Source organism: Notechis scutatus, chromosome 2 (genome assembly GCF_049901735.1).
Source record: "Notechis scutatus isolate UNSWTSFEM ecotype Mainland chromosome 2, rNotScu1.2, whole genome shotgun sequence".
NCBI lineage: Eukaryota > Metazoa > Chordata > Lepidosauria > Squamata > Elapidae > Notechis > Notechis scutatus.
In genome coordinates, this window is record NC_142010.1 from 171,945,804 (window position 1) to 171,971,420 (window position 25,617).

Below are 25,617 nucleotides of genomic sequence, written 5' to 3' on the forward strand. Positions count from 1 at the left end.
ACATAACTATATACATATACATATATATGTTTTCTGAGGTATATATATATTTTCATATATATTATTGGTACTTGGCAATAACGCATTACCAACACTGATTGGATTACATATACAGTGCTTATACGCATGTATATATATTTATATTAATAATTATAACAATAATAATATTGTAGAACTTACATATCTAAATTCCAAAAGGGGGCGCGGGCCAGCTGAAAGGACACCCGGCCTTTGTTGTAGGCCGAAACCTTGGCGAGCCAACCGCCTTAAATTGGAGCTAGAGTCCTTTCTTCTATAATGGCAGATGACAATTCCACTAGAGGCTCTTCTTTGAAGGCCAGATCTAAGTCCTACCACCTGCGCAGACAGGCTAAGGAAGCCTCTAAGGAAACTTCCAAGGCTTCTCAGAGAGACGCCCTAAGGCGTCATAGGGCACTGGAGAAAGAATCTGACAGGCGATCTAGAAAGGCACAACCAGTGCCCCCAGCCCTCCCACCCTCCATTCCTTCTACCTCCAGACACCCCCCCTCCCCCAGATTGTTCTTCCCTCTCCAGGCGCAGCTTATCCCTGGGACGCCAGGTCCCCGAATCAACAGCCAGACGGCCGAAGTACTTTCACGCCCACGGCTGCTGGTCTGCGCCAGGAGGAGGCCGCCACTGTCGAGATTTCTGCGCTCATGCAGGCATGGATGGAACGGGCTATCCGCCAGGGGATAGCAGAGGGCATTCAACAGATGTACAGGTCCGGTCCCCCCTCGATGGCGCCCGAACACGACTCGCCATCAGTCAGGTCCTCGCCTAGATTGGACCCTACCCATGGTCAGGTACCTTTATGGGGGGACAGCCCCCTCCCAGAAGGGGAAATGGAGGAGGCTATAGAGGACCTGGATAGGTTCGGGGAGGAGGAGGATCTTGAATGGGGGTCTACACAAGGGGAACCCCTATCGGAGATAGGCCCGATAGAAGGAGACATGTCCGAGGACGAGGGCCTCACTCCCTATCAACCCACCTTCTGGGTTTGTTCAAGCCACACATGCTTAATCACTACTCTTTAAGGCCAAGAACATTTCTGGCCTGTCGGTTCAGTCCTCTCCGGCTCTCCCCTCCCCGGCAGAGGGACAAGAGGACGCCATTTTTAGGCAGCCCGTGGTGGAGGCGAAGGTTATTCCGGCCCCACCCATATTCCACGACCTAGTTTAAGACCAATTGGACTCTACAAGAGCTTCCCCTGCCCATCCAGCCAGGACAAGAGGTTCTTTAACCTCGAGCTGAGCTTTTGCAACTTGCTTAACACTCCCGAGGTAGACAAGCCCTTCGTTGGTTCAGTATCCTCGTCCTCTTCCAGTGACCCCCTGGAAGCCCGAAACCCGAGGACAAAAGGTCCAAACTGGCCTTACGTAGGACTCATCAGGCCGACACCTGGGCCATTAGATCGGCCATGGCCGCTTCCCTTTCACCAGGTCCTCGATCCGGTGGCTCCGCCAAGTGAAACAGCATGTTCCCCCCTCTAACACAAGGGCACATCAGAAAATCGCAAAGTTGACGGCCGCAGCAGAATTCTCGGCCGACGCCACCTACCACGCGGTGAAGTCCTCCGCCCGAGCGATATCCTCTCACGTTACAGCTCGCCGCCTGCTCTGGCTCAAGCACTGGCAGGCGGACATAAAAAACAAGGTTAAGCTGGCCACTGCCCCCATTAAGAGGGACAGACTCTTTGGTGCCGCCCTGGAGCCATTGCTATCCGAACCCCGAAGTAAGAAAAAATTTCTTCCCCCCCCTTTTCGGAGGTCAGAGTCAAGAGCCCCCAGCCCTTTCGGAGAGGTCCCTCCCGACCCTTCTACCAGTCATCTTTCCAGCCCAGGTATCCGAGACTCCCCTCCTTCCGGCCACTCCAGCCCCAGGATCGAGCCGATCCAGGTGACAGGAACAGGAGGGGCGGCAGCTACAGACGTCCCTTCAGGGGCTCCGGAGGGTAGCCCTTCCGGCGCACCAGATAGACCTCGTCCCTCCCTTCCCATCGGCGGACGCCTCAAGCATTTCGCTGACCGATGGGATTCCTCCACTTCCGATGCCGGGGTCCGGGACTCCATCAGACTTGGTCTCGCGCTTGAATTCCAGCGCACCCCCCCTGACTTCCTTATGGCATCCCCCCTTCAAGGGACCCCACTAAACGCAACTTAATGGATTCAGCCATTCAGCATCTCTTTAGCATACAGGCCATACATCCCGTCCCACCATCCCAGCGGGGGCAGGGGTTTCACTCTCACCTCTTCGTGGTCCCCAAATCCTCAGGGGGATGGAGGGCTATTCTAGACCTGAAACGCCTCAACCGTTACCTGATTTACCGCAGGTTTAAGATGCACACCCTGCAGTCCATTCTCCTGGGCATCAGACAGGGGGATTGGCTAGCCTCTATAGACCTTCAGAGGCGTATCTCCACATTCCAATCCGGCCCTCCCATTCCATATTCCTCAGATTCTGCTACAACCACCACCACGTCCAATATGTGGCCATTCCGTTTGGGATGGCCTCTAACCCGGGGACTTTCACTAGGGTCCTCACGGCTCTGGCGGCCCACCTCAGGAACCTCTCGGTTCGTCTCCATTGTTACCTGGATGACATCCTCATCCTGTCCCACTCCAGACTCCAAGCAGAGAAGGATGTCAGAGCTACCCTCTCTGCCCTCCAAGACCATAGGTTTCCGGTAACTGGAAAAAGAGCCAACTGTTACCTTCTACACGCATCACCCACTTGGGGGCCGTCATTGACTCAGTTCGGGGAAAGGTTTCCCTTCCTCGGAAAGATTCCTTAGCATTCAGGAAACCATCACACACATCAGACGTTCAATAAGGGTAACACTTTTGGATCTGTCTAAGCTACTAGGTAAAATGGTCTCATGTATTTCCATCGTTCCCTGGGCCCGGTTACACACCAGGTCCCTACAGTGGTTCCTGCTTCCGTTCCAACGGTCCAGCAGTAGCAATTCAAAGGCCACGGTCAAGGTGCCTTCAAAGGTCTTCACGTCTCTCCTCTGGTGGACCAGTCCCGCCATCAACAGGGACATGGCCTCTAGAAGCCCCGACGCCTCACCCTCTCCACAGACGCCAGCCTGTTCGGAGGGGGCGCTCACATCCACTCGCTTTCGACACAGGGCAGATGGTCTCAGGTAGAACGGGCATACAGTATAAACTGGTTGGAACTCCGCGCCATCCACCTGGGCCTACGCCACTCCTCCCTCAGGTACGTGGGCGGCATGTCCTTATACTTACGGACAACATCACCGCCAAGGCCCTTGTCAACCGACAAGGGGGCACCCAGTCCATCCGTTTGATGAGAGGGGCCGAGCGCCTCTGCCATTGGGCGGAGCGCAATCTCCTCTCTCTCAAAGCCGAGCACATCTCAGGGGACTTAAACACCCAAGCAGACTGGTTGAGCAGGACCACGGGGGACCAGTCCGAGTGGCGCCTCCACCCGTCACTGTTCAGGGAGGCGACCGGGCTGTTCGGCCTCCCGTCAGTGGACCTCCTCGCATACCCCCTCATCACTCAACTCCCCAGGTTTTTCTCGAGGTACCCCTCCCACGGGGCCGAGAACTACAAAGCCCGCCGTTGCCCCTGGCCCACAGGGTTTCTATATGCTCTCCCTCCTGTAGCCCTGGTACTCAGGGCCATCCAGAGGTTCATCTCCAAGACAGCAGAACTGATTCTGATGACATTCTACTGGCCCAGGCGCCCATGGTTCGCGGACCTCCGCAACCTATCGGTGGCCCCTCCCTGGGAAATTCCTCCGAACAGGATTCCTTTTTCAGGGTCCCCTCCAGCACCCGGACCCGCAGTGGCTCCAGCGAGCTGTTTGGAGGTTGAGCGGGAGCGTTTAAGAAAGGAGCAGTTTCGGACTAGGTTATTGATACCATCCTAGCCGCCAGGCGACCCTCCACAGCCCGAATCTTTAATGCCACTTGGAATAGTTTCTGCAAGGGTGCCAGGGTTTCCAGGTCAACCCGCTTTCACCATCCATAGCTCAAGTGTTGGAATTCCTCCAGAGGGTCTGAGGAAAGGTCTTTCTCCGAACACCCTGAGGCGTCAGGTCGCAACCCCTTTCAACCGTCATTGCTTGTGGCAATCTGGGGTCCCTTTCCCTCCACCCTCGCATTAGGGCATTCCTCAGGGGAGCCACTACCTGTGTTCCCATCAGTTCAGATACCCCACTTGGGACCTCAATAAGGTCCTTGTGGCCCTTACCAAACACCCCTTTGAGCCGCTCAGGGAATCCACTCTCCAGTTCCTAACATTCAAGGTTGTGTTTCTAGTGGCCAACTTCGGCTCGCCGAATATCAGAGATAGCGGCCTTGTCGGTGAGGAAGGACCTTTGCATCTTCCATGCCGACCGGGTAGTTCTCCGGCTGGATCCTACCTTCTTGCCCAAGGTCAACTCAGCCTTCCACAGGGCACAGGAACTCACACTTCCGAACTTCTGCCCCAATCCTCGCGGAAAGGGAGAAGCCTTGGCATACCCTAGACGTAAGACGGGCCCTCTACATTTACATTAAACGTACCCAGCCCTTCAGGAGATCCGAATCCCTATTCCTTTCCTTTCAGCCCAAATCGTTAGGCCACAAAGTGTCCCCGTCAACCATCGGCCGCTGGATTAGAGCTACTATTTCCCAAGCTTACCTGTCCCAGGCCCTGCCCATTCCCAGCGGAATAACGGCACACTCCACCAGAAGTGCTGCTACCTCAGCTACTTGGGCCACCCAGGTTCCAATCGCTGACGTTTGTCGGGCGGCCACTTGGGCCTCCCCATCTCCCTTTATTAGATATTATAAGATCGACATACTTGCTTCGGCGGAGGCTTCGTTTGGTAGACGAGTCCTCCAGCGAGTCCTCACGGAACCGCAGAGATTGCAGGACCAGACGGACTCCCTCCCGTAGGACAGCCAAGCTTTGGTATGTCCCACTCTCTGGATGATCCGAACGGCTCCCAGGAGAATGGGCGTTGGTTCTTACCTGACACACCATTTCTCTGGAGCCGTGAGGATCATCCAGCCCCACCCTTATTAAGTTTTCCGTCTGGTGGGGTCTTGTTTCGGCCAATAAACCCTTTAGCATAGTAAGATGAGAGCAAGATCTTCTCTTCACTCTCGACTTCGCGTAAACTGGGGATTGCAAGGCAGCCACGTGGTGAAGGGCGGAGCAATCTTCAGTAATTAAGCTCAGCCTACAACGACGCAGACTGAAGCACCTCCCACTCTCTGGATGATCCTCACGGCTCCAGAGAAATAGCGTGTCAGGTAAGAACCAACGCCCATTCTATAACATGCCTTTGAGCTGGGAGAATTATTGGGTTATATTAAGTTTAAAACATACTGTGATGACCCGGGACAAGGCACGAAGGTCACACAGCCAGCTGAGAGTTCACACTCTCCTTTAATGCTCCAAATGTTGCCTCAAAACGGTCCCATGTTCTTGGCAAGTCCCACAGCAAAACGCACACAATACACACATGGCAGCCTCTGGCTCCCGCCCAGTCCAGCAAAACAAAGGAACAGGGAAATGAGTCCACAAACCAAGGAACAAACAAGGAATCCCAAAGTCAGGAACAAGGTACTGAGTCCACAAAAATCAGGAAGAAGGCATTGAGTCCACAAGTAAGGAAGAAGCAAGCAATCTTGCAAACTCCAAGTGTCTGTAGTGGCACACCAAACTTTTCTTAGTAAATTGTTTAAAATTAGAAGGTAAAATTGATCATTTTGTCACCCAAAATTAATTCAGGAGCAGCTCTAGCAGTCATAAATTGAATATACCAGTACATACATATGTACATACATACCAGTGGTGGTATTCTACTGATTTGGCCTGGTTCTGCTGAGCCAGTAGCAGCGATGAGCAGCGGAGACCAAATCAGATCTCTCTGCCGCTTTGCTGTTGGGCCCACTCGCCTGCACAGCAGAGTGCTGCGAGGCAGCTGCTGAAGCGACCAGGAGAGGGCAGGCTTGCAAGAGGTGAGTTGGAACGCCTCTGCGCCTGCGTAAAATGCACGTTTGGCGCATGCGCACGCAACGTGTGCAGGCATGAAAATTGCGCCCACCAAGCCACGCCCACCGAACTGGTGGTAAAACTTTTTTGATCCCACCGCTCATACATACATACGTACATACATACATACATACATACAAAAACATAACCCAAGATTCCCCATTTTACAACTTTTCTTGCCAGTCATTAAGTGAAGAAATTGCTATCCAGGGAGAGGTTTCAGTTCAATTTGAGATGGAGCAATTATTTAATACATGAAGAACATTTATTAACCCTGTTCTATAATAACGTACAGAACAATGGAAAATCATTTACAGTAATGTGAAAAAGTAATGCCTTCAATTATAAACTTAAAAATTTAATCGAGAAAAGTGTCACACACACACACACACACACTTCTGAAAAGAAGGCAGTTTGGGGGGGCAAGGAATTTTTTTTTAAAGAAATTATAAAATGGATATCGGCTTGACATTGCATCATCTCAACGGTATCTCATTAAGTTAACTTCTGTGCAAATTAAATCAAATGTATTTTATATCCAGGCTGCATTCATTTCTTTTTTCCAACCTTGCCTATATTTTAGAGGGCAAAGACCAAGTCCAGCCTTTGGACAGGAAAAAAAGTGCTTTTCTCAGACTACATTATCCAGGTAGTTCAAGGGGAGATGCTAAAAAAACACTGTGCCCACACAATGGTGCTGCCCATATTACCAAAAAAACAGACTGAGCTCCTACACCTGATTCTGCTTATCTGTTTCAGGGACAGCATTACTTGTGTCTTAATGTTGACTAAATACTATTTTATTCAGAAGCGACAGATAAGAGAAGCGTCAAGGGGAGGATGAAAACTGCCAAGAGCATGGTGCCAGGCTAAACTGCAGGGGAGGGGGGACAAGTCCTCCCTTTATGGCTTATAAAGTTGGCAAAATATGGTTACAATATTTTATTTAATGAACAGGCAACCTGCAGCCTAGAACTCCATGTAGTAGCTCCTGAGTGAGTCTCTTTTTTCTGCCGTGAAAACCTTATCCGATTGCACCACAATTAATGGCAGTGTTTCTAAAAATGGCTGGCAATTTCCCATCCTTTCCCAAACCAAAAAGAAGAAAAGAAAAAAAAATAGCACATCTAATCTACGGTGCATCCATGCTTGGGTTTTTTTATCACTGCTGATGTGGTTCCTGCCTGCCAAATATTACTGATTCCAGCTGTAGTTAATGGTTTAGTAAATGCCTTTTTTACTCTGTAAGTCTGAAATTGGCTCTTCTTTAGGCACAAAATTTTCAGGGTTTTTCGCCACAATGACACATTGATTATTGTTACTGTTTGTCCCAATGGTTCACCAAAAAACGGAGCCAAAAGGATAGACTATACCTGCAGATGTCATTCTGATTAAAAGGGCGGGGGAGGGTTGGTAATATAAGAACTGAGTTCAAGGAATCATTCACCCTTTCTTGAAATGAGTGACAGTTTTCAAAACCAGCCAGGCTAATTATCACTCTTCCTCTTCACCAAGATGCCAATTAGCGAGGTACCAGCATGCTGAGGTCAGAAATGCTAACAAAAGCTCTGCAATTTCTGCTTGCAGTGTTTTTGTTGAAAGCAAAGAGGTTTGTGGTGAATTAATCATAATGCTATGAGTGTCTGCTGTTTAAATATATCTGTTTGTGTACAGTTTGCATACAAATACTCATAATTCAAATGATGGAAAACGTGATCCGATTCAATCCAAGAAAGCCTTCACTGTAGAGTAGTGGCAAGCCTCTAGATTTCCAGAGAAATTTGTAGAGAAATTGTAGAGCTTCTGTACTGGAGACAAATTTATTGAGCGTCAATCACACTTGGCCAAAAAAAGCTGTTGTGTTGTGTTGTATTGTATTGGTATGCTACTCTACCCTACCTTATCCTATTCCTATCCTATCTTGTCAGGCCTAGTTAACAAGACAAAAATAATAGGACATAAAAGCTCAGATAAGGAACTTTTTGTAAAAAAGCTGTGAATCAAATCAGATAGGAAATAATTCTTTCAACTGCTGCATATCAGAGGTGGATAATTTCTGTTTAATCTCGTTATAATAAAATTCCTGTCCACATTCTTATATTTGTTTCTCACACCCATGCAATAGAAAGAGCTGGAAGCCATTCTCTGTTGGGTAGGAGGAATTGCTTTCATCTCTTTCTGGATTTTATAGCCATACCTTCTGATGTGCATTTGTAGCATCTCTCACCATTAGCCAGGCTGCCAGTAGATTGTGACAATTCTGGTTTGAAAAGCATCATCGCGGATCTCTCCCTGACTTAGAACCTCTTTCTGTGTGGACTGTGATGATAAAAAGGAAAAGATCTCTATTGTTATTCAGCAGAGATGTTCAAAGTGTGAAAGGTCATCTGCAGGACCTCCAAGATATACCATATTAATCTGTAGATCTTTTTGTAGATAAAGTCGCATGAAGTTGCCCAGGCTTGTTTGGCTGCTTGGAAGTTGTTGGCTGCTTCTTGCCAGCATCATGTAAACTTTGATGTATGCTATCTGAGAATCCTTGTGATTTGTGGAAAACTGGAGCCATATATTTGTCATGCGTATCTTTGTCTACCATTTTGCTGACTGCAGTGTTCTGGAAGTTTACATTTCATCTTCTCTACTTTGTATCTCGTTCTTCTTTGTTAACCTTCCCGATTGCCTTCAGCTCCATCAAACACCATGACGCTCTTCCTTCCCACTTCATTTCTCTCCCCAGTTTTTCACTGAACCATATTCCTTTATTCAGGGATACCTTGAGTTATCCCCTCAAGGTTTCGTGGCACTACACATAGCCCTTTTCTCTAGCAGTAGCCATAAGACTTCTGTGGAATAGAGTAAGCAGGTTGCCCTTAATAGGAGGAACAGAGTGATCCAAGAGAAGATATTTCTTTATTATTGGGGGAAAACATGTTGCAGAACTCAGAAAATCTGTTGATCAAGAAAGTTACTTGGCACATAATGTTGACATGCAAACTGTTGCAGGCAACTATATAAGATTTGATTGTTGTTGCTGGTGGGGGGAGAAAAATTTATTGGGTTTGGTGTTTAGTATTTTCCTTCTTAAATAACCCCAGACTCACCGTGGGTGACTTGGGCAGCCATATACATTTTCTTAATAAATAAACATATGCATGCATGAACGAATGGTTTACAATTATGATTATTGTGAAGGTAAATAAGGTGATCCTGGCAGTATTAGGAGCCTCTGTGGCGCAGTGGTTAGAGTGCAGTATTGCAAGCTACTTCTGCAGCCAGCTACCTACAATTTGGCAGTTCAAATCCCACCAGGTTGACTGAGCCTTCTATCCTTCCGAGGTGGGTAAATGAGGACACAGATTGTTGGGGGCAATATGCTGACTCTGTAAACTGCTTAGAGAGGGCTGTAAAGCACTATAAAGCGGTATATAAGTCTAAGTGCTATTGCTATTGCTATTTGGAGGAAGGAGCTAGGTAACTAGCCTAAAGAAGTTTAGAGAAATTTGGAAAATATACTTAATCTGTATTTTCCCAACACATGTAGAGGTCCAAAGACAGGAGGCTAACTAAATAAAAAATGGAAAAGAAGTAGATGTCTTTTAGATCTGGCCATTATCTTTGAGAGACAAATTTTTTGAAGAAATAGAGATGCTTGTAGGGTCTGTTTTTTTCTGGAAATCTGAGGTAGAAATAGGGTAGTGGATTTAACTACAAGTTGAATGTCAAGTGTTTCAACTTATAAAAGAGCAACCAGATCTCTCTATATATATATGTGTGTAAATAAATTAAATAACAACTAAACCTTTTTCTAACAGAAATGAAATCTAAAAAATAAAGTGCTAGACTCCAGACATTTCTCAACATGTTGATGCAAAATTGTTTGTCTCTTAGAGTGAGAGAGCATAATCTTTCATTTGTAATAACCCCCTTTGGCATTAACTATTTCTCACATAATTTCACAGGAACAACTATGTATGCAAAGAAGCTAAGTTTTTACAAGAAAACAAAATTTTGTTCACCCACATCAGACTTATACATGCCTTGTTTTCAAAAAATGGGGAAAACAATGAGTATTGCTAGTTAATGCAGCCAGATGCACCAGACAATGGCTGTATTACACATTACATTAAACCAGGATTTTGTCGCTCTTTTAGGCAGGGTTCATTGAATGGACTCAGCAAGTAGCTATTCACCCAGCCAATTTTATTTGGGTTAAGAAGAATTGGGTTAATTAGTATTTGAGTATCTTGCTCGTCTTTACACAGAACAGTTGATTTTGGTTCACCTATCCAAAAATGTTTGTGCTGTAGATACTCTGTTTTGATGGACAGTATAACCACTACTTTTGCTTGCTTGATTACACAATCTTAGTTTCGGTCTGCCCAGTCTTCTGCCGAACCAGTTTGATACTGCTGTGACAGACTTAAGAGTTTAAATGGGCACTGCCAGTGGTGCTATTCTACTGGTTCAGCCCAGTTCTGGCGTACCGGTAGCGCCGAAGATCAGCTGAGACAGAACCAGTTCTCTCTGATGAGCTGCTGCTGCCGGACTCTCATACTGACCTTCATTCCCTGCTTCTGAAGCGCAGCTGCTTTGCGCGGCACAGCAGATTGCCATGCATCAGCTGTTAAAGCTACAGGGATTGCAGGAGGTGAGTAGGAAAGCTTCTGCGCGTGCACAAAGTACATGTTTGGCATGCACACGCAAAGTGAGTGCACGTGCGCAAAGCACGCCCACCAAGCCACACCCACCGAACTGGTGGTAAACCTCTTTGAAACCCACCACTGGGCACTGTCCGTTAGGTACAGTATCTGCTCACCATCTTGATTCTAATCCCTCCCTCTGTTTGATGTTCTCGTCTTCCTATTCTGATTGTTATCACAATATCTGGCCATGCTACTACAGTTAAGTATAAGGAGTTTCCAACTGTAGTCCTTCGTTTGTCACTTTGCAATAGGAATTCACTGTTTACACATAAACACATGTTTGTGTTTGTTTACACATAAACATATTTATGTTCATGTTTACACATAAACAGAAAGTCAGTTTCCCTTAGTTTCGTCAGCTCCAGCTAGCCCTGGGTATTTGAAATCTTTTCTGTCTGGATAAAGAGCAACTTCAGATCTTCCTAGGAGTAGAATTTTATGAGGTTTTAACATAGTATTGTGATTTATGAGATTTCCTTATTTGAGGGGATTTTGATTCCTGGCTGGCTTCCTGGGAAAATTCACTTTTGTTATCTTTTAACCCAGGGGTCCCCAACCACCGGGCCCCGGACCGGTACCGGTCCGTGGAACATTTTCTACCAGGCCGCTGGTTTGCTGGGCGCTGCCATCTTGTTTTGATGAGAAAGTGCTTCCGGCGAGCTTTTCCGGTTGGAAAGCGGCGTTTGGGTCCTGAAGGAATCCTCGCGCCTTAGTTTCATCGAAGGGGGGGGGCGGCTTTGAACAAAACTAAGGCGCAAGGATTCTTTCAGCAACCAAGGCAAGGCGAGCCGAGCGACCGTCCCGAAGCCGTCCCGAAGCCCATCGACAAAGGTACAAAGGAGGAGTTGAAGGTAGCGGGGAGAAGCGGGGGACAGCCGGCTGGCCGGTCGCTCGGCTCGCCTTGCCATGCGTGCTGATGCCGGTACCGGGCCGCGGATCATTTTGTGATGCCGGTACCGGGCCATGGCACAAAAAAGGTTGGGGGCCACTGTTTTAACCTGTATAAGACAAAGGGTTTTTAGACATTTTTCTTCAAGTACAAATATAATTCTAAATTGTATATGTCTACAAGTAACTCCTAATTACTCCATCTCGAACCCAATTCCCAACTTTAAATGTTTTAGGTGTAAGAAGAAAAATACCCACTTGCCACCTGAGTTACCTACTTTCAAAGGCATAAGCTACTCCCAATCCACTAACGAAGTTACAGAAAATGCCCTCAGATATGATGCTTTGGGGGCAAGGGAGCAGACTTTGGCTCCAGATGGAGACAGCAACAGCAGGGAAAGAGCTGGAGATCAATCGATTTTATTTATGAATAAGAATTCACTTTTTCCAATCCAGTCACTCCAGTGCCACTTGGAAGCCTTGAGGGATGCTGCGGATTCTGAGGTTTTGTTTTCTACACATTTGTAAATCTTCCTATGCGATGGAATTCCTATGCCATATGATCATGCCCTTTAGGCTCTTTAATAATAGTAGGCAAATTTTGGGGCTATGAGTTATCTTGATTCTCTATCAATAAATACAGCTCAACGTACGGCCACAATTGGGACCAGAATTTCTGTTGCTAAACCAGAAATTAAACGAGTCAACTTTATGACCTTTCTTGCCATGATCGTCAAGCAAATCCCTGCCATTTTTAAGTGGATCACACAGTCATTAAGCGAATCTGGCTTCCCCTCATGACTTTGCTTGTCGGAAGCTGGCTGGGAAGGTTACAAATGACAATCACGTGGTCCTGGAATGCTGGCGGCCATGGTAAACACCTGAAATTTGATCACGAGACTACGCGAATGCTGCAATGGTCGTAAGTATGAGGACTAATCATAAGTCACTCTTTTCCGTGCCATTGTAATTCCAAATGGTCACTAAACAAATGGTGGTAAGTCAAAGACTGCTTGTATTCACAAATCTTCCCAGATCTGTTTTAAGGACTCTTACTGTCCTTGGTTTCAGTGCATATGTTGATATATCCACAGGTGAGAAAGTGATACAGTACAGGGAAAATGAGAAATCTTAATCTGTACTGAATAACACCAGTGAGCAGAAAATTGTGATGATTGGGTAACTGTATGGTTTTTTTGATATCATCTTCTAGTCATCCAGAGTTTTATAACCCAGATATGAACAGCTTAGGCTTTGGGGGCTTTTTACATCTGACTTACACTCATCACTCATCGCTCCCACATAAAAGGGATTTTCAGTGACTGTGATTGCTACACAGCCACCAGAGACCATTTCTGAACTGACCTACATTGTTTTGTGAGCTCAGGCAACAAATTTAAGGAGATTTTGCAACTCACCTGTGGATCTTTTAAAAATAAATTGCTTTCAGTTAGGTCCTCTGATTGAAAAATTGGCATCTCACTTAAAAAGCATTTCTCTGCTAGTGATTTATAACAACTTCCAATCTCACCAGACTGTTTTCAGTCACTCTTCCTTCATCCATAGTAGCCCAGCCAAATTTGTAAGAGTTTTGTCTCCCGCTCTTCAGCATGCTACAAGGCACCAAGTTTTTTATTTTTTTCAAATATATCCCTGGAGATATGTTCTAAACTGAAACTGTACAATGGAAAGAGCATAATGATTTGTTGAGTTAGGAGTCAGGAGTTGGGATGAAGTGTTCCCTCCAGAGGAAAATGAGACTGCCCATAAGCCCAGTTTTTTTAAAAGAAACTATTGGCTTCACTGCAATTTCAGTTAATCTGCAGCTAAACCGGAACTAAATTGATTCACCTCTTGAATGTTGCCAACATCATTGCAACACTGAAGTTTGGAGCTGCTTTTCTGGATTGGGGGATCCTGCACACTGTCACTCATACCCTTGTGATCTTTCATCTGGACGATTGTGAGCTGTGGTGGCGCAGTGGTTAGAAAGCAGTATTGCAGGCTAATTCTGCCGACTGCCAGCAGTTCAATTCTCATCGGCTCAAGGTTGACTCAGAGCCTTCCATCCTTCCGAGGTCAGTAAAATGGGTACCCAGATTGTTGGGGACAGTATGCTGACTCTATAAACCACTTAGAGAGCGGATGTAAAGCACCATAAAGCAGTATATAAGTCTAAGTGCTATTGCTATTTGGAAGTTTCAATTGGTGCAGAATGTAGCAATGAGTGTAGTAAATGGCTCCACTTACTCAGCGTCTGTAACACCACTACTCTATGAGCATTGGACCCTGGCTGCATTGGTTGCCAGGGTGCTTCCAAATGCAATTCAATGTGTTGGTTTTAAAGTCCTTCATGGTTTAGAACCAGGTTACTTCTCCCCAAATGTTTTTACCTATCCAATCCGGTCAGACCAGGTGGGCATGCTTCAGATCATGTCTGACAAAGAATGCCAGTTGTCAGGGCCCAGAAGACATGCCTATTCTGCCACACTGCCCACCTTGTGGGACAGTCCTCCTCCAGAGACCAGGGTAGCTGTGTCGCTGCTGGCCTTTTGTAAAATCTGGTTCTGTGGCCAGGCCTGGCCCCTGACGATGTACAGGAATCAATTTTTTGGTTTTGCTAGTGATGTGGCTTGATGCTGCTCAGCCGCTGTATTTGAACTTTTGAAATGCTAAAATTGTTTTTATTTTAACTCTGTTCATCACCTAGAGACACTTATTGAGATGGGTGACCGTATAAATCAGATGGAGGGATGATTGTATGGATAAATAAATAAAATAGAGAATCAAGTCATGGTTTCTCAAACTTTAATTCTTTATCATATTTTTTTTAAAAGTTATCACCAAAGTAGAAACTAAATATTGCTGGTGCTGCTGTGCTTGTATTTCAGCAGTGTCTTAAAATAGTTAAGAGCAAGTTGTAGTTGCTTTCTGCTGCTAAGGCTACATTTAGACATTATACAAAGCTGAGCTTTATGGCCCCACTTTGCCAGCATAGCACTTACTCTGCTAGTATAGTAGAGCTTAAACCATGTACTTACTGTGTATTCCCAAACACAAAAATGAAGGGAGAAGACCATAATTCCATGGAACTACACAACAATACCTTGTACTATGTGCTTCTCTTTCATGGCAACACTGCAAGCTCAGAGCAATTGTATAAATCAATGCAGCCGTGAAATTCTCAGAAGACATACTTGGGATATTTTAGTACTGTTTACTATTATCCAAAGAAAGAAAATGCTGAAGGTTTGCGATGCTTTGGATTTGGTTTGGAAGAAAGAATTCAGAATGTGCAGGGAGCACTAACTGTTATTGTTATCATTTCCTGGCACTTTTATCTATAACTCAAGCGAGTAAACATACCTAATGCTCCTGCCTCCAATTTTCCTCACAACAATCCACAAATGCAACCTTTGTCTGGAACTATAGTTTGTCTTACGCCAGTATGTAATGTTACCTATTGGGAGCACTCTGTATGTTTATATTGCTTAGCATGACTGACATTCTTTATATTCTTTATATTTATAGAGACTTTTATCATTAAAACCTAAGAGCTCCTGCTGCGTATGTAGGGACTTGGCCCTAATTAAATATTCAGAATACAAGCTGAATATTGTTGAATTTGCATTTATGGGTATGTTAATTGGACATAGTTGGTTTAAAACCAATCTATGGCCCATATGAACCTCCCTTTTTTTTTCATTTTTAAAGCCAGTTTCAAAGTCATATTTGTTGGCTGCCTCCCAAGAGCTTTTGCCCTTCCCTTCCAAGAGATATGAAGAGCTATGCTAAGAACTCATTTTTCCTTCATGTCTAATTCAAGATAAATTGTGGTATTTGCTTCTAATGGTTAGTTTAAAGTATATTTTACATTAACAGGTTGCATTTGAAATCTTTGTTTTTAAAACATTGGCTGTTTTTTATGCTGTAAGCCATCTTGGGAGGATTTGAGTTCTTGTGAAATGACTAGAAAATTGATTAAAGCAATTAAGTAAAACAATTGTTTGTGGAGTAGGAATTGTGATGTTAGTGAACTATGGAATAGGAATTGTGGTGTAGGTTAGTGAAGAGTTAAACTTTAAGAAGCTCAAATCATAACAATATTCCATAGACAGGGAGATTGACAGTATAATCGACTCAGGAATTGCATAAAATAACACAAAAGAGGCTGGCACACGTTGGGGTGTCATATTGTATGGTTTGAAAAGAATTAAGAATGGCTTGTTTGCTTACATTTGTGCTATGAAACTGTCATGCTGCAGATGTTGCCCCAGAAGTCTGCATTATTTCAAAGAGTTATTGGTATAGATGTCATGAAAAACAGTTTGCGAGGTAGGTGCGGTTGGTAATTCTTCCTGGGGAATCTAAAATATTCCTGTATGCCAGCTGCTGGTGGCAGTAACCACTATACAGTATAGTGTTCCTTTGTCATAGAATGCCTTGGGCCATTCAATTGCAAAACCTATCGCGTTACACTTTTTTTGGCTACAGTCCTCAACTGGGGCCAGATTTGGGGGAGGAGTAGGGTTAGCATAGGAGATTTTGTGAAAAATAAATGGTTTACAAGAGCAAACTTAAGTGGGTTACTACATGGCTTCCATTAACACTGTTCCATCTACAAGGCTATCTCTGGGAGAGGGAGATATAAAAAAGTCAATATGGCAGCCACAACCCATTATGATGCATATAAAAGGCGGGGGTAGGATTTCATGGTTACATCTACCATCTTTTTTTTTTACTACTTTTACAGGTAGTCCTCACTTAGCGACTGCCTCAGTTAGCTACTGGACTTACAACAGTGATAAAATCTTTGTGAGCAATCCACACATTTATCACCTTTGCAGGTCTGTAAAGCAAAGGAAAGTTGAAGTAAGATTACAAACACAGCCATGGTTTTACTTACCAATGGTTTTGCTTAACAGCTGAGTTGCCAGCCCCAATTGTGGTTGCTAAGCAAGGACTGCCTGAGTGTACTACTTTTTGGGGTACTCCTGCTATTCTGTCCTTTCTCACTTGCAACCAGCAGTCACTCTTGGACAGTTCAGCTCTTTGAACAGGAAAGGGTATGAGGAAGATGTTTATTTATTCGTATCAGAACCATCACAATTAAAACAAGGCATATAAACCACTGGTGGGGTTCAGTTTTTTTTACTACTGGTTCTGTGGGTGTGGCTTGGTAGGTGTGGCAGGGGAAGGATACTGTAAAATCTCCAGTTAGAGGTGGTATTTGCCAGTTCTCTGAACTACTCAAAATTGCTGCTACCGGTTCTCCAGAACTGGTCAGAACCTGCAGAATACCACCTCTGATATAAACCACATTGCCTGAGTTCAGTTAGCATATTTTGGCTCTGTGGGATACACAACTGTCACCAAATGCATATTTACCTCAGCTGCTTTCTTCTCCAAAAGCAACTTATCTAAAAAAATGTGTTTGGCTAATCCATAGCTTAGATTCATTGATCTGTATGAGCTTGGGCAGTTAGTTAATTCTGTAAATCATGATATGGATTACCATGTTTGAATGGCTTGTATGGACTGAAGTTCATCCACCTCAGTTGCTTCCTCTGAAACAAACAAGCATCAGGCTGTTCTTTTGCATGGAGAGAAGAGAAGCATCTCTTTCCTGCCTGAATGTTGACTGCAGCGCATGAAGTAGGTCTAGACTGCTAGAATCTCTTTATCTTTCACAATGGGGCTTTTTGTCCATTGGTTCAGTTCACATGAAAGTGATTCAGTGGCTTTTTTTTTTTTTTTTTTTTGGCTCCTAACAATACTAACAATATTAAAAATATTTTGGAACCTGAATCAAGTTGGGTAAAACCAGGTAAAGTAGTAAAGGGCTGCACATCCACTCAGATACGCTTACTCGTTGTCTTTTTTTTTTTCCCAATGAGTTTTAAATATGAGCCCAAGACTTAACAAGGAAAGGAGGAGTGTGTGTGTGTGTGTGTGTGTGTGTGTGTGTTTATGGGGGATGGGACGAGGTCTTTAATCAATGGCCGAGATTCAGGAAAAGATGCTGATTTGCAGCTCTTCTCTAAGTTGAGTGCTCATTCTAGCTGCTTCAGTTTAGGCTTTGCCCAGCCTTTGTGAAGCATCTGTGGGAAATTTTCCCTAGGCTGAATTGCATTGACAACTGTGAAGCTTAGCTCTATGGATGAATAAGTGGTGTCTGGGAAATCCCACTTATTTTGGCTCCTGTGGAAATGATTCTGGGGTCGGAAAACATGGGAGGGGTAGTGAACAAAGCAAACAGATACAGTGGCAGTATGGAAAAATCATCCTTGTAATTGGATTTTGTGGTGGATAAAATGATCTGCCAGGTTACAGACGGGACAAATCCAGACACAATCCTTTTTATTAAAATACAAAAATCTAGCCCATTATTTATTATAACCAAGGCTTGTCTTTATTCAAAGGAGTTTATGGTAGTATTTATCAGAGATGCCTGTTTATTATTATTATTATTATTATTATTATTATTATTATTATTATTATTATTATTATTATTATTATTATTATTTATTAATTATTATTATTATTTATTTATTTATTATTATTATTATTTATTAATTATTATTATTATTATTATTATTATTATTATTATTATTATTATTATTATTATTATTATTATTACTACAAGATATAGCTTAGAGGAAATAGTCATGAGCAAGTGCTATTTCTTCTAAGCTACACTTTTTATGAATTTGAATTTTATATTAAAAAGCTATATTTTTATCTATTTGAAACTTCATGTCTGCATCTCAATTAGGTCTTTATTGTACATGCTGTATAGTTCATTAGAAAGCCAGTTTGGTATAGTGGTTAAAGCACCATGCTAGGAACTAGAAGATTGTGAGTGCTAGTTCTGCCTTAGGCACAAAGCCACCTTTGGCCAGTCACTCTCTACCAGTCTTAGGAAGAAGGCAATAGGAAATCACTTCTGAAGCTATCAGGAAAATTATAGGGACTAATCCAGACAGTTTACAGGAGACAAGACTGGCTCAAAGACAAAAATAGGCTATTAATTCTTTTTAGTTATTATTCTTAATTAAAAAGATAGAATCTTATATCAAAGCTGTAAGAAAAATTTACTGTTGTCTATGTGTCCTTGAAAAACTAATTGAAAATGGAACTTCTTTACATGAAATCCCAGTGTTTTAGTATTTTGAAACAGCTACCTTTTCTGTTCTTTTTTGATGGAGGGAGAGTACATGTAATTCTTAAAACAATGAACAGGAAAAAAACCATTTTACTATAGAAAACCATACAATGATCACACTGAAGCAAAAGCAGCAATGTTTTTTCTACATTTTTTTTTCTTTTACATTCTTGATAAATACCTACTGGCCTTTATTTTTTTAAAAAAATGTCCCTCTCCAAATTCCCTACATAAGGAATACATATAGTAATATTAATGACAGGAAAAGATTCTGCTTTTTTATCTCATCTTTTTTCATCTCCTGTCTTAAGATGTCATTGTTCATCTGTCTAGAACAGTGTTTCTCAAAATTAGCATAGCTGGCTAGGAAATTATAGGAGCTGAAATTCACATGTCTTAAATGAAGTTGCCAAGGTTGAGAAACACTGGTTTAGAAGGAAGTGGTATTAAGTCTGCCAAAGCAAATGTAGCAAGTTTTATGACATCTTAAAAATTACTGATTTTATCATGGTGCATATTTGTCATTTCCTACAGGCTAAAAGATTCAAAAACAATATTGCTGATCCTAACAGTGTTGATTTTTATCATGCACTACTACGACCATGCAGGTGGAAATCAATTTTATCTGTCACAAAGAATTCCTGATATATAACTGGAGAGTACATGATTTCTCAAGGCTATAAAACAAGAGAAGAGGGAATCGAACTATTCTCCAAAGCACCTGAAGGCAGGACAAGAAGCAATGGATGGAAACTAATCAAGGAGAGAACCGACCTAGAACTAAGGAGACATTTCCTGACAGTTAGAGCAATTAATCAGTGGTATGACTTGCTTCCAGAAGTTGTGGATGTTCCATCACTGGTAGTTTTTAAGAAGCGACCAGATAGCCTTTTGTCTGAAATGATATTGGGTTTCCTACTTGAACAGGGGGTTGGACTAGAAGATCTCCAAGGTCCCTTCTATTAAGAGAAAAATGTTACTGAATCTTTCTACTCCAGTATCCATGTCCCATTCCTTAACTGATTTTAGATAATGAGATTTGTTTATAAATCTGTTGTTGAATGTCATACTTTTGCAGACCATTTGGATTTTATTCCTTGGCAATCTAGTTTAGATTTTTCTTTCTTTTTTTGCCCATCAAAATCATTGGCAGGGGACTTAATGTGGTTATAACAGCGCTGTCCATTAACTTAAAATCTAATACATATGGAAGAACTGTAAAAAGTTATAGCCAACTGTTATAAAGAATAAAATCTACTATTAACCTGCTACTGCTCCTCATCCTTGAAAAGGTACAGTGCTTCTAACAGACAACCTGTATTAAAGCACGTGTGGAAACAGTTATGCTCCTTAGTCATCCTCATTCATGAACCAGAAGAACCTCAGCAGCTATATAGGTACTTCTTGTTTAATGACCACAACTGGGACCAGCAGCTTGGTTGTTAAGCAAATAAGTTGCTAAGTGAAACATCACAATTTTAAGATCTTATTTCCGTTTTCCTTTGCTTTACAGACTTGTGAAAGTTGTAAATGCGAAGACTGGTTGCCAAGTTACTTTTCCACCATCATTGTAACTGCTAAATGAGGCAATAACTATTACCTGTAATGCTGGCATCTAAAGGAAATTAGTAGACTGGGCATTTCACCTTTTTTTACAGACACAGTTAAATAAAATTACTACAGACATTAATTTCTCATTTGAAGCATTACAGATGGGAGTTCTTCTAACAGATGGCCTTTCGCTGCCTTGCTTTCCCATCGTTTTCAAAGAACATTGTGACAAGAGACAGGTGCCAGCTACTCATTCCCGTCTTCCCTGTTGCTTTAGCTGCAGGCATCTTCTATTTGGGATTCTCCCAGCATGCCAGGTGTGGAGTGCATCTTGCTATGTTAGCTCCAAACAGCCAAGCCTAATGGGAGAGGGGGGGGGAGGGAGGATTTTGTATTGTGTTCTCAGAGGCTGATCTAGAAGTCTTCCTCCTCTCCCCCACACCCCACCCCACCCTCCAGGGTGATAATTGCCATCTGCAAGGGAAGCAGCGCTAATGGCAAGGGAATCCAGGCTGTCTGTGTATTCCTTGTGAATTGGGGAAGCTGAAAGGAAATTGGCTTAATTTTACAAGCCTGCTCCCTCCATCCCAGAAGGCTTGCCATCATTCTGAAGTGTTGCCATAGATACAGCTAAGAGAGAACTCTGCGTGAAATCAAAAGGGGAACTATAGAAAGATTAAGATATGTGAACCTTTGAGTTGCCTTGCTAGTTTGAAAGAGCAGTCACTACTCCCGGGATGTATATTTATGTTATTTTCACTTCTACGAAATAAGATGTAAAGAACAGTTGTTGACAACTGGACCTGGGTGTCCCAGAACCAAAATAGACTTGAGAATAAACAAAAGCATAGAATTATAATCCTTTCCAATATAGAAAAGCATGGGAGAAAGGCAACACAGTTAAATAAGCAAGAAGAGTCCCTTTAATTATCTCCAACTTTGCCCCCAATATCCAGGTTATCTTTGGCTGGAGAAAAACTCTCAGGAACAGCCTTTAACTGGAGAAAATTCAGTCCGAAGATGAAGTACATACAAACTGTCACTAAACATTCAAACAAACCACGCTGCAGTAATTAACTTGACAGGGTAGGAGAAGGAATTGCAGCCTTGAAAGCTCAGCCAAACACACATGGTTGGGAAGACGCCAGGAACCCAGATTAGCCTCCATGATACCAGATAATTCACGATTTGCTTCTAACAACTTTGCTGTGCGTAGCTTCCCTTTTTAAACACTTGTGTTCCCAGCTGCAGCTATGAAGGGAATCAGGGCCCTTTCCTCCCCTGTAAGCCATGCAGCTCATGTTGCTCCCGTCTCTGTTCCTCCCTGCATGCCCTAGGATGAAGAGGGGGTGGCCCTGAGTCTTCCTCTGAATTCCCTCTGCCTTGCTCTACCTATCCCCTGCTCTGCCCAGCCGGATTTTGCCCTTCCCCAGTTTCTTCCACTGTCAAAGGAACCACATTCCCACTCCCTGTCAACTGCTCGGTCTCCCCCTTGGAATCAGATTCCGAAAGGGGCATGACACATGCATATGTTGGCTTTGGAACTACCCCACCCCACCCCGCCTTCAGAAGATGTTGAAAAATACTGATATTAAAATTATTTAAAAATCCTTTGGGTGCATAGAATTAAGAATTACTATAAAACAGCTATTTTACATTCCTTTTTTTTTCCTTTGGGGGTGCATAGCAGAATATCTGGGAATCTTCTTTTCTTGCATTTAATCATTTCAATAATAGATTATTAAAAACACTCACTGGCCCAAAAGCCACCCAGTCAAATAGAACATGGTTGAATGAGGAATGTGTGTTTTCATAGTCTTAAAATCACCAAGTCTGTTAATCTTAGATATTTAGAATTACACTTCTACTAAGATAATATTTAGTAACATGCAAACATTGATAAATTAGACAGACAGACAGACATAGAATACATATATGCATGCATCAGAAGCATTGCTTTCTTAAATCTTTACCAAAACTAACAGCAGGAGATTATTTAAAACTATGTATTTTAAAATATTAAAGAATACTTTAAAGATAATATTTTTTACAAACCACTTAAGCTGTTAGAAACCTTGATAAGTAAGTTCCACCCTAACTTCCTTTGAATCATAATTTAGTGTTAGGAATTTGGAGGTGGCTTAACTACAATTCCCAGAAGTCCCAACATTAGCTATACTGGTTAGAGCTCTTGGGAGTTGAATTCAACAACATCTGAAAATCCCAGATTGTCTGTTCCTGCATTTAATGGAGTGTGGACTGTTTTACTAGCAGACTGAATGTTCCATTTCAAAGATTGTTTTTTTCTTACCAGGATCAATCAGATCAGGGCATAATTCAATTCCTTAAAACTCAAATGTTGTATAACGGTGCAGATCAGGCGCTTCTGGGATTATTGCTTTGTACATCTGTAATCATGTTCATCCTTCATTCACATTTTTTAAGAGTCTGGTTTTTTTCAGACCTTGAAATTTTCTTGCACAAGAACTCTGAATAGTTAAGAAAGTCTTCATGGAGAAGCAAGCGCCATTGGATTCCATGAAAGAGCAACAGCGCCACATCCTGGACAACTGCAGCCTTTTTTTCTTAAATTGTCTTTGTGTTTCCTGACGCATCTCTACATTACCTCAGAAGAAGGGACAATGAAAAAGATACATAATCGTAATTTAAGATTCTCAAGAATCCAAATTCTTTACAGGGCTCCAGATTGTTCTTCACAAATCGTTAAGCATTATATTTCCATACTAGCAAATGAAATATAACTTTAAGGCACTTTAATTTATTTTAAAGTACTGATATTAGTGGAAAGAATTAAACTGACAACCATTCACTAAGGGAACTATTTTTATTATCTCTATTCCATGAAAAACTCACAAGGCTAAAAAATGCAACTATCAAATATATCTATTTATTTCCAAATAGAGGCACAGTACAGGTAGTCCTCAACCTACAACCACAATTGAGCCCAAAATTTCATTTGTTAAGTGAGTTTTGTTCCATTTTATGACCTTTCTTGCCTCAGTTGTTAAGTGAATCACTGCATAAGTTAGTTACCCATTAATTAAGTGAATCTGTCTTCCCCCATTGACTTTGCTTGTGAAAAGGTCGCAAAAGGGCATTACATGACTTTGGGACACAGGAATGGTTATACGTATGAACCAGTTGTCATGCATGTCAATTTTGATCACATGATCATGGGGGTGCTACCAAGGTTGTAACTGTTAAAAATGGTCATAAGTCACTTTTTCCAGTACCATTGAACAGTCATTAAATGAACTGTTGTAAGTCGACTCACATTCTAATTCTAAAATGCTATATATCTCTGTTTCTTACAGCTCCTGCTATAGTTGTGCCACCAAAAAGGATTCACAATGTAACTGGAGCCCAGGTCTATTTGTCCTGTGAGGTGAAAGCTGTTCCAACACCAGTCATCACTTGGAAGAAAGTAAGTTAAGGGTCCTTCTAGATGCCAGTTGGCTGAATCGGGAACCTACATCAATGCCAGGAAAACTTCTGACTCAAAAGCAATATCTTACTTGTGGGAGTAGGTTGTGAGATATATTCAGTTGATCCTGGATCTTCTAGAACCCCAAAAAGATCTATTTACAGAATATAGAGCAGGGCTGTCAAACTCGCAGTCCACGCGCTGGCCATGGCCACTCCCAGTTTAGCAAAGGGGGGGAAAGTTCTGATAAGTCATGTGATGCTGCCATGACGACGCAAGTTTTGACACCCCTGATATAGAGGTATTCATAGACTGGATCTTAAAAGCTCCATTAAAATCCTGCAGGAGTGTAGAGCAGTTCCTTAATTGGATGTATTATTATTATTAACAGTTTTTCTTTACCCTTAATTAGCTGGAGCTGACAAAAGCATTGAGGTCCAGAAGATAAAATATATTTTAAATTCAGTGAGCTCTGTTTATTCTTGAATATATACTGTTAGATTATCATGATAGAGGTAGATTATCACCCTTTTCGTTAGATCAACAGTCAGTACCATTTTGTAGGTGGCTGAAGAATTGTAGTGAATGAGGTAATGATACAAGATGCGTATGGCAAGTCTTCTCTATTATTTTTAAAATAAATCTTTGCACTGTGGCAGTTTTAGGATTTGTACAACAAATGCCTTGTGTTTCCTTTATCATGATGCTCTTGATTTTTGGCAGCAGGTACCAGAAGAAGCTCTGAGGGTGCCAAAAATGGTCCAGGGGGCTCCAAATGTTCATCATAGATTAAATGGTTAAACCTATGAATATCCCAGAAAGGGAAGTCTTGAGGAATGGTAGGCTAGGAAACGGAGTATGGCAGTTATAGCAAACAAAGTATCTTAGGGTATTGGAATGTAAGGTTATGATGAGGCATAATATTAAACAAAGCAAGAAAATAACTAAGCTCAGAGAGAACCAAAGACTTTTCATTTCAACTCTGAGCTGCAGAATATTCTCCATTAAACAAAGCCTCAAGTTTTCTTTAAATAAAAATTGTTATACACAAATGGTTAAATAAAACATGTAAATAAGTCTAAGCCAATGAATCTCTTTCAAATAGGCCATCTTGGTTAAATCCCATAGGTCACGGAGTCCCCCAAGGGAGTTAGGCTCTTAGAAGAATTGCCCGGAGACAGAGTTAACATGGCTGTTCAGGTTCGAGGTGGTCCCTCTAAGCATGAGAGCACAGGCTGGGTTTTGGTAAGTATGTCAGAAGGGCAATTTGTAGTGGGACAGCTACTGGGACACGGAACGATTTTTATGTGTAGGATCTCATTTCTTTGGCGAATGATCCCTCAGGATTGTATGTCATCAGTGAGTGTAATTAAACCCAGTGATTTGTGGTAAAAATTTATTTATTTGTCAAATGTATTCACCTATCTCACCGTGGGGCTACTCTAAGCAGCTTACAACAATAATGAAGAAGAAACGAAAAGAAGTGTAAATATAAAAGTAGCAAAGTAAAGGAACAATAGAATAAACCCTGAAAAAGAAAGAAGGATAGGGTGATATGAGAATAAAAGACGGGGTGGGTGGGTAAGCAGGGAGTGAGGGGGAAGGTGGGGCTTGCTATCAATCTGTAGTATCCCCTCCAATGTGTTGGTAGTTTCTTTATTTCATTTTCTTCGTTTCCTTTCTTTCCTTCGATGGAAGCATCATCCCATTTATTCCTATCATCATGATCCTACCCTTTTCAACAGACTGTCAGGAGATAGATAGGTTGCTCTTGCCAGAGACTGCTTTGATTACAAATAGACAGGCTTTGAAATTCAGCCAAAGGCCGGA

At 42.6% G+C, this 25,617-nt stretch overlaps 1 protein-coding gene across 1 annotated transcript in view; it reads left to right on the forward strand.

The window, feature by feature from the left end:
• IGFBPL1 (insulin like growth factor binding protein like 1) overlaps positions 1–25,617 on the forward strand; it is a 46,230-nt gene that overhangs the window by 14,881 nt on the left and 5,732 nt on the right. The window contains exons 2-3 of the mRNA XM_026672941.2: positions 23,678–23,787; positions 24,916–25,032. Coding sequence (XP_026528726.2) covers positions 23,678–23,787; positions 24,916–25,032 — 227 coding nt within the window. The remainder of the gene's footprint in view (positions 1–23,677; positions 23,788–24,915; positions 25,033–25,617) is intronic.